At 43.2% G+C, this 10,085-nt stretch overlaps 1 protein-coding gene across 1 annotated transcript in view; it reads left to right on the forward strand.

The window, feature by feature from the left end:
* The window catches only part of RAP2A (RAP2A, member of RAS oncogene family), a 26,072-nt gene extending 16,884 nt beyond the window's left edge, over positions 1 to 9,188 (forward strand). Inside the window, exon 2 of the mRNA XM_015427309.1 lies at positions 5,192 to 9,188. Within this exon, the coding sequence (XP_015282795.1) occupies positions 5,192 to 5,429 (238 nt within the window). The 3' untranslated portion in view covers positions 5,430 to 9,188. The remainder of the gene's footprint in view (positions 1 to 5,191) is intronic.
* The last annotated feature ends 897 nt before the right edge of the window (positions 9,189 to 10,085 follow it).

Here is a 10,085-nt window from a genome sequence, read left to right on the forward strand (position 1 = left end):
TGCTTTTTGAAATGCTGCAGGAACACCACACACTTGGTAAATTTCTGGGCAATGTGTCCTTGTTTCTGGAGCAAGTACTGCGGGGGGTGGGGTGGGGGGTGTATGAGCCTCTTTCAACTCCCCTCAGTCATAAGTGCTGAAACAGTTCCATTGTCAAGTTTTGTGGCTCTGGGGGTTGGGAAGCAAGATATGAAGCAATGATGGTCCTGTCTTCGGGATGCCACAGTCCTCTTTCCAGTCACTTCTGATTTCTTAGCAGTGATCAATGCTGCCTTCCATTATTTGCATGTATTTCATAAAACATCTGGATTACTTGGTGCAAAGAGCAACAATGCCTGTTGCTAGAACCACTGATACGAGACAAAAATAAAACAGACGTAGACGCATTGGCTTCAGTTCTTTCCTTATACCCTGCACCAAGTGTCAGTTATTTAATTTTGCTGTTTGTGGATTGCTCAGTACTAATGTGGCATGCATTATACAGAATAGTTCTATCCTGCCTAAGAAATCTTGCCCAGAGCAGCTAACGAAAGTAAAACAATAACACTGACAGCTTTCAAGAAGAGGCTGGACGGATATTTGTCAGAGATGCTTTAGGCTGGTCCTGTATTGGGCAGGGGGCTGGACTAGATGGGGTCGCGAAGAGTCGGACTCGACTGTGCGACTGAACAACAACAATGGCCCCTTCCAACTCTGTGATTCTATAAAAGTTTTGAAGTTCCAAAAATCAGTAGTATAAAATATAGACTGGAAGCAGCTGTTAGAGAATAGGTTAAATACCAAGAGGGGTTATTTTAAAACTTAAAAACTTGGGTAAGGAGGTTATGTTTTCTCCTGGCACCTGAAAGCTAATATAGTAGGCACCAGCTGAGCTAGGAGGAGGGTCTTTCTCAGCCAGGGAGCCACCAATCATAAGGTTCTGCCCTAGGCCCCAATGGTGGTTCAGACCATGAATTGTTGGTGGCTAAATTCAGAGTCAAACTATGCAACATCAAAAGGACAGTACCTTTTGACATCACCAAAATCCCCCCCCCCATACACAATTGAGGTTAAAAATTGGTTTGAACAGCTGGATATGGCTGAGAAAATGCCTGACGAACTGTGGCAGGAAATTCATTCGATGATCGTCGAAATAGCAGCTGAACATATACCATACAACAAGCCAGAGAAAAAGTGCAAGTGGCTCTCAGATGAAACCATAAAAATAGCAGAGCGAAGAAAAGCAGCCAAAGCAGCAGGAAAATGGGGAAAAGCAAGAAGACTGAACGTGGATTTCCAGAGGACAGCAAGGAAAGACAATGAAGTTCTGTGGGACGAGCATTGCTAGAAGAAGCTAGAAGAAGACTACATAAACGGGCACACCAAGCTTGCATTTATGCAAGTCGAAAATATTTGAACACCATTTACTGCCCATAAAGGCATTATCAAAGGCAAGCAAGGGAAAGAACTGTCCAACCAACAAGATGTCAAAAACAGATGGTGAGAATACACAGAAGAGCTGTACACTAGTAACGAAGAAGCCCAACCTCAGGATACCAAGGAAAGGGAAGTTGAGAAAGAACCAGCCATCCTTGAGGAAGAGATCATGTGAGCAATGAGCCAACTACCAAAGATCAAGGCTCCAGGTCTTGACATCATCTCCGCAGAATTTCTGAGACCTGTACCATCTGCAGTCATCAGAGCCCTGTGTCAGAAAATTTGGGAAACCAGCACATGGCCAAGGGACTGGAAATGCTCAGTGTTCATTCCACTACCAAAAAAGGGAGACTCCAAAGACTGCTCCAATTATCACATAATCGCTCTCATCCCTCACATTAGCAAAATTCTGCTTAAAATTATACAACAATGCCTGGCACCAACCATTGATAGGGAATTGCCAGATGTCCAAGCTGGCTTGCGAAGGGGGGATGGCACTTGTGACCATATAACAAATCTGCGTTGGATCATGGAGAAATCTCATGAGTATCAAAAGATTATCTACTTATTCTTTATCGGTTACAGTTGTCAATCATGACAAACTGTGGAGAGCCCTACAAGACCTGAGCATGGTATTCCTGAATATACCTGAATACCAATACTGGTAATGTATGGGTATCTGAAAATATTCGGGAATACCGAAAAAATTCACCTCCATTATATCCTATGGGGTCATTGTAGTCAATGGCAAAAACTTCTAAGGGAGTATTCAGTGGGCTGGGGAGGGGGGATTTGAGGTGGAGGCACCAAATTTGTACTGTAGCTGCTGAAGCCTCTCACCAGAAGAGTCCCCAATTTTGGAAAAGTTTGGATCAGGGGGTCCAATTCTAGGGTAATCCAAAGAGGGTGCCCCTATCCTCCATTGTTTACAAAGGCAGGCAGATAAAACAACAGCCCAGCAGTTTCACCCAGAGAATCTCTGCAGTAGAAACTAAGTGAGGTGTGGTATGAGGGGGCATGTTTGCAATGTCAGCAGCAGTGCAAAAACCCAACAGGACGAAGTTCAAATCAGAGAATCTCTGCAGTATATGTGGTATGTTTGCAAGGCTAGCAGCAGAACCAGTGCAGTGTATCTAGTGCTAGTGCCCAGCAGCAAAACCCAGTACCATTGTGGCAAATGCCAGCTCAACAGGAGGACTGATGTCAACTTAAGCACAGAATCATCACAACAATACGCAATTTAAAAAACAAAACAAAAACAGATTTCTGTGATTGGCCAAGAGCAGTGTGCCCACTGTTACCTGTAACCCTATTGGCCAGTGCTCCTCCCCCCTCCTGTCCCTTGGAAAGCAAGCTAGTAGTTGGGCTTCAGGTTTGAAACCAGCAACAACAGCCTTGCAAGGTGCAATGTCATTTGCAAATGCATTGCAGTGATTTGCTGTATGTAAGGTCCCTCTTCCCCCTCCCTTCTGAAAAGCAGAGCAAAGGGCAGGAAAGAGAAGGTAAACAAATCCCTTTAAAGTTTAAAAGCCCCGCATCATTGGCTTTTATTCAGCATTCTGTATTCGGCTGCTGAATCAGATCAGAGATTCTGATTTGGCTTCCCGAATACCCGAAAAATACTGAAAATGGGTTTTCAGGGTTTTCCCCCCTCAGTTCGGCTTTACCGAATGCACACCTCTAGTTATGAGCTTACAACCACCATAATGCGCCTATGGCCTGATTTCTAGCACTGTGTTTCTGGAGGCTTTCTTTAAAGTGACTATGGCATTGAAATATAATAATGATGCATACCAGTCGAACAATTTTTCATTGGAATAATTTAAGACATAATTATACTCCAGTTGTTACAATACCATTTATAACTGAAGTAGTGCTACCAGCAAAATTGCAAGCTTGATACGATGGAATGTATATTATGCAAGCTGAAGGCAAAACCCAGCCATGAGCTTTGACAAAAATAAAATTAGTGTAGCCATTTAGAAGAAATTTTTTGTCTCCCTTTCCTTCGCTCAACTCTTACATTTTTTGTGTATAAGTGCGGTGTGGGGTGTTTTTTTTTTACTGATAATAATGTGTGTACCTTTGAATACAGTGTTTGTCCTACAGCATTTATTTAAGTGCATCATTAGTAAGGAGGTGTTGGCAGCACCCCCTTTATTTAGTTCATTGAGGTAAACTTAGTTTGTGAAATGTTGAAGCTGCATAAGAACATAAGAGACGCCAATGTTGGATCAGGCCAAAGGCCCATCCAGTCCAACACTCTGTGTCACACAGTGGCCAGAAATACCAGTGCCATCAGGAGGTCCAGCAGTGGGGCCAGGACATTAGAAGCCCTCCCACTGTTGACCCCCCCCAAGCACCAAGAAGACAGATTCTTGGTACATTGTAGCCAACATGGAATTCTAAAGTTTTGAAAGCGAAGTGAACTCCCTGCCTTTGACTCAGATTGATTCTGGCTGGTGGCTGTTCATATCATGTCAATGTGCAAGGGACTGCAAGTGATAGGTGCATAGGGTCTTAGCTAAAAGATTTAAGAACATAAGAACATAAGAGATGCCAATGTTGGATCAGGCCAAAGGCCCATCCAGTCCAACACTCTGTATCACACAGTGACCAGAAATACCACTGCCATCAGGAGGTCCACCAGTGGGGCCAGGACATTAGAAGCCCTCCCACTGTTGACCCCCCCAAGCACCAAGATGACAGAGCATCACTTGCCCCAGAGTCCCTATCTATACCTTGTGGCTAATAGCCACAGATGGACCTCTGCTCCATATGCTTATCTAATTCCCTTTTGAAGCCGTCCATGCTTGTAGCCGCCACCACTTCCTGTGGCAGTGAATTTGTCCTACAGCATTTATTTAATTTATTTGAATTGGACTTTGGGGGTTCTCCACATGCTGTGCCTCAAAACCTCATCCATGTTTTATGAATGTTTTACGAATATGAGAAAATTATTGTTTTTGAAGTTATTCCCTGTTTATATCCCCTATAATGTTTGGATAGAGAACTTTTACTTTATAGCAGAACACTGGTGGTGGAAGGTGACGTCAATTCACAGCTGACTTTGGGTGACCCCCATAGGGTTTTTGAGGCAAGAGACGTTCAGAGGCGGTTTGCCATTGCCTGCCTTTGTGTCATGACCCTGGTATGCCTTGGAGGTCTTGCATCCAAATACTGACCAGGGCCAACCCTGCTTAGCTTCAGGGATCTGACAAGTCCAAGCTAGCCTGACCTGTTAGGTCAAGGCTGTTATCCGCGTCAATGCAGGACACACTAGTTCTTCACGAACACTAGAGCAAAGTTTGAGTTCAGTGGCACCTTGAAGACCAACAAAGTTTTATGCAAGATATGAGCTAAATCCAATTAATTTGTATGCCCGCATTCATATTTCTTGTGTAATAAGTGTTAGCGTCTGATTGGGATTTTCTATGCCAGAAGGGAAGGGAAATGAGGGAGGAGCGAAGGATCTACACAAGCCCCATGATAAGCTGAGTTGGTTGGCATTCTGGCTTGACACAGGTTCAAAATGGCACCTGACTGCATCCTTAGAATTCATTTCAAAGCATGGGATGACCATTCTGGCCTTCATTTTGAAGCTTGTGAAGCAGTTTTGCTGTTGCAAGATTCTTAAGCGTATCCCCCCCACCTCCACCCCCAAATGGCTGAACAAAATTCCCTAAGTCATCACTGTGACATCTTGAGATCTACTGTATGGGGGATTTATTTATCAGCAAAGGTTTTTAAACCGTATTTTTGGTTTTAATTGCAGGTATGAGAAGGTCCCTGTGATCTTGGTTGGGAATAAAGTGGACCTGGAGAGCGAGAGGGAAGTATCGTCCAGTGAAGGCAGAGCTCTGGCCGAAGAATGGGGTTGTCCATTTATGGAGACTTCCGCAAAAAGCAAAACAATGGTGGATGAGCTTTTTGCAGAAATCGTCAGACAGATGAACTATGCGTCGCAGCCGGATAAAGATGACCCATGTTGTTCTGCATGTAATATACAATAGCGTTACAGATTATGGAATTGGACCTTGATTTGCTGTATTTTTGGTAAGGTAACAGGACTGACTGCTTCACTTTGTGATTTAAGCTGGGTCCCTTGGGATAAATCCAAAGTGGAGTAGCAGCATCAACTCCAAGCAGAACACTGACGTTGGTGGGTTTGAGATTCTGAAAGTCACTTACCTGGAGCACATCTTCTACACCTGCTACTCTGTAGCACAGCCATCAGCTTTACAGGGTGAGCACAAGTGATGTTTTTTCGCCTCGGCAAGTGACAGCCGTTGACCTCTTTCGGTCGAGGGTTGTTGACGGTGGTGGAAAGGAGAGCACCAGCAAAAGACCTTTTGCACACTGCATAGTCTCTGCTGATAAATAAAATTGAATGGAACTTTTAAGTGTCTGCATATTGAATTTCAGGACTTGTCACTTGTGGCCAAGTTTACTCAGTCAAATATGCTAAGTTCATCTTTACCTTTGACACAAGTGTTAGTAGCGTTATTGGCAAATAGATGTAATTATGTTTCTCTCCCCCCCCCCACCCTTTAATTTGATTCCGTTCTATTATCCCATCATGCGAAAAGGAAAATATTCCATCAGTACTTGAAAGTAAAGAGATGAGCTCTGAAAAAAAGAATCAAAGGCTTGTGAAGAGAACAGTGAGACGTCGGAATGTGTTAGATATTCTGCTTTGCTGCTCGGAAATGGCATGGATCACTTCAGATGCTGTTCGGTCAAGAAACCAAACAAACCCTCCATTTATGAGGCAGGAAACATGTTCATCTCTTTCCTGAACCAGGAGGGAAGGAACTATGATGGGGGGAGAAAATATCGCTTAGCCTTACTGACGAGGAAAATGTTAGCACATTAACAAATACCATCTTGTAAGGAAAATGAAGCCATGTTGTATCCAGATGTTCCTTTTTTGCAAAAACCTCACAGGGGACAGTCTGAGCATCTTGCATTTTTTTTTAAGTTTTAAGGGTACCGGTTTATTTCTTGCCTTTTTAAGGGCTACATCTTTGGTGTGATACCCCGATTAACCTTTGAAAGTCAAATTTGCCATTTTATAGCTTTAATGTTGGCAACCTGGTTAATTGAATTAGCTGTGTTGAAGTTACTTTGGCTCAGAAGTTGAATACACAGTGTTGTAGTTCCACAGGTGAGGGAGGGGAAAGATTGGTGCCCCCCCCCGCCCTTTTCAATTGCCTAACATGCTAGTCAGATGCTGTTATACAGTGATACCATTGCCCTGGTTGTTGCCGTGAAAGTGAGTGAAATGTTGTTTTGAAATGGTGCTCAGCCTCTGATCTTAACTTCCATAGCAGTTGAAATACTTATCATTTGCATGACTTTAACAGCACCGGTTATATCTATTCTGATGTCTTACAATCAAGGAAGTTTCCAGTCGGAATGTCTAGGGTTGAAATGCTGGAGTCGATCATATTGAGACGGACCTTTATGGAAACATTTGGCCTTTAAACGCAATACCATTGAGCTTGTGGTCCAAATGTCACCCTGGAGTTTGGCTTCTCAGTCTTGTGAAAATAGCTATGTAATTCCTTTGTGTCGATGAGTGGAGAGGCGTGTATGTATCTTGTGTGCCTGTTGGTGGGACTGTGTGTGTGTGTGTGACTTCCTACAAATGCTGTAATGAAGTTGAGTTCTGAGGCATTTGCCTCCATCAGCAGAAATACACCTTTCAATCTAAAGCGCGTCTACAGGAACTGCGTTCCAAAATGTGTGTTTGAACTTTGACAACACTCGGCCACTTTATTTCGTGGACAACATGCCATGTTTAATTACGTTCACAATTTAAAGATGGCAGATGAGTAGAGGCCACTGTTGCCTTAGTCCTTGCATGTTTCCCCATAACCAAGGAAGCAAAGAGTATAACGCGAAGTACGATGTCCTACTCTGGAAATGTAGCTCCTTCCCAACCAGCTTGCACGGCCTTTGAAGTTGTGGCCCCTGCTGTTGACAACCTGCATGTGTCAAGGGGGGGGGAAGAATTGTCACGAGTTCAACAATATCTAGAATGTTTTAGAAGGAATGTCACTGCAGAAGTAGCTTGGTCTCTTAGGAAAATGACTGGCTGCAGAATTGAAATAACTTGCTCTCTCCTCTCCCCCGACATGCCATTAATTTTGAATACTGATCCGAGCAATTCCAAAAAATAGTCCCTGTCTCTTGCGCGGCAGATTGCTTATGCACCCGTAACAGTGACACGGATAACATGAATGAAGGGAAATAAAATAGCATTTATGATGAAAGCGGGCACAGAAGTCATTGCAATGCCATATTCTGAACAGGAGAGAAAAATCCTTCCTAGATAATGCTTACTGTGGTTTTGGAGACAAAGCACTGTGTGTTGTTGCAAAAGTGTAATGGTTTTATGTGATGTGTCATTCTAAGGAGGTAGTTTGTGTGCTGTTTGGACTCTGCAAACATTACTAGTGGGACAGTGAAGGGTGTGTGGGCCTGATTTTTTTTTAATCAGCAAAAGGGATAGACCAGCTGCAGTTTAATCACATTTACATGGATCCCCCTGCTCCCAGAAAGAAACTGAATTGACCTCCGTGTAATGTGTTTAGGCCAGCAAAGGGAACCATGGGGAAAAACAGGTGACAGCCAGTTGTCTAGTGCCAATTCCAAAGGTGCCACGGCTCCTCTGGTTGATTCCTCCCTTCTCCTCCCCCCTTCCCGCCAGCAGTGGTGGTGGCTTATCTTGTGGCCGTGGCTCTGTTGTGTTAGATGTTTTCTGTTAGCCAGAGATAGATTTCAAGGAGGGCAGCGGCCTGCTCCTAAGCCAGCCTCTTGGCCACCCTAGCTCTGTGCCACTGGGAATGTGGGGTGTACCCTGCCGTGTTCATAATGAGGCACGGTGATGCTTTCCCACTCTGTGTGCAAGAGCAGCACACTGGCATCTGTTGGTGCCATCACACGTCCTGGGAGTTACTTATCAAGGATCAGTGCATTATTTTATATCCTGATCAGATCCCAATGATAGTATTTTTGTTCCGGTATGACATGCCTTAAAACATTATCATTTGATCCAAAGACCCGCTTATCCCTTTAGCTGTTCTCGTAGAGCTCTGTATTTTTCTGCAGATGGCATTTTTTACGTTTATATTGTAAAATGTCGCAGCTCCTTCTGGAAATGTGTTAATTGCCCTTTTCCCTTTTCACGGGAGTTAATCAAGCCATCATCGACTCTAAAAGCTTTCATGGTAAGGATTTTTTTCAAGTTTTCCTCCCCTATCAAGAGCAGCTTTTAGAGAGTTCCTCTTCACAGCAGGACCGACAACGCTTCACTCCTCTTCATATACTCCATTTCTAAAGATGCCATTAACTTCCTGTGGGCAAACTTCCTGGTATTTGCTTTTTAAAACAAAACAAAACATACAAGCATCCTCTGTTCTGGTTGGGGAGATGTATGGTTTCCCCTCCGCATGTGCTCAAAGCAGCAGCTAATGTGATGGTGAAGTACATTTGGCAGGAATTTTCATGTGCATTTCTCCCTCTTGTCAGTTCTTGATCAGGGTTTCAAATGATTGCAGTGTGGTTTTTGAGACTAGGCTTACCCGTCGACAATTTGGGATTTCCTAAGAGTTGAATAAAGATATTTAACAGTTGATCGTCGAGCTCAATTGCAATTGATAACTGAGGAAAAAAAAAAACACAGCAAGTTTTATAAGGGGTCAGTTTAAAATCACAATGTTTCAAAAAGAAAATCAAATTGTACATAGAACTCGATGCAAACTCAGCAGTTGTATTTGGAGTTAAATTATTTTAACAAATAAATTTATTTAATGAAATGTCTGTTTGGGTTTCCTTTCCCCATCCCCTCCTTATTTTTCTTGCTCGAAAACAGAACTCATTCTGCCATATTTTTAATCACTCAGTGAGAATTTAGTTGACCCCACCAAACTGGTTCTGTAAAGGAACATATTTGTCATGTATTCTTGGTGAGAAACTCTAAATCCCCATTCATGCATATTCAGCTAATAGGTGATGTTTTTGCAAAATATCCTATTTCCAAGCAATACAACAGGTTGAATTAAACCTCTCTGAAGTGGACTATAACTACACATTTGATATATAATAAAGCTAACTTCAGCTATTACTAGCAAGCCAGCATTGATCTAAGATGCATTGGGTCCTAATAAAACATCACTCATCAGGTCTGCTACTCAGAGGCCTTTGCACTTCTGTTGCTCTGCAGAATGTCCATTAGTTTGAGTCTGATAGTGCTATTTCAGTCTTGGTGGTGCTCATGTTAACACGATTGTTCCAGCCAACTGACAGTGATTAGCAGTTGCATTGTCGTCCTGCCAGTGTGGATAAAATACACCATTGTTGATGACAGAAATGGGTATTGCGTGTTTTTTTGTTTCTATGCCATGTGGGTCCTCAGGTGCCAAAGACTAGAGGCTGGCACACTGTGAGAACTATGTCTTCCGTAGCTAGCACTGTGAAGGTTGACAAATGCTGCCAATTGTACGCAGCCATCAGCTGGTCTTGCAACTGATAACTGGCCCATTCATTCTATAGGCAAATTTCCACCGTAGTTTTGGCCCAGGTCCTTCTAAAGGCCCCTGGTAGCAATTCCACTCAGTAATATCTCTGGGTCAATGTGCTGCTTTTGCAAAGAAGTGAGCATG

The sequence above is a fragment of the Gekko japonicus genome, unplaced genomic scaffold (genome assembly GCF_001447785.1).
Source record: "Gekko japonicus isolate JY-2015 unplaced genomic scaffold, Gekko_japonicus_V1.1 scaffold1593, whole genome shotgun sequence".
Classification (NCBI taxonomy): domain Eukaryota; kingdom Metazoa; phylum Chordata; class Lepidosauria; order Squamata; family Gekkonidae; genus Gekko; species Gekko japonicus.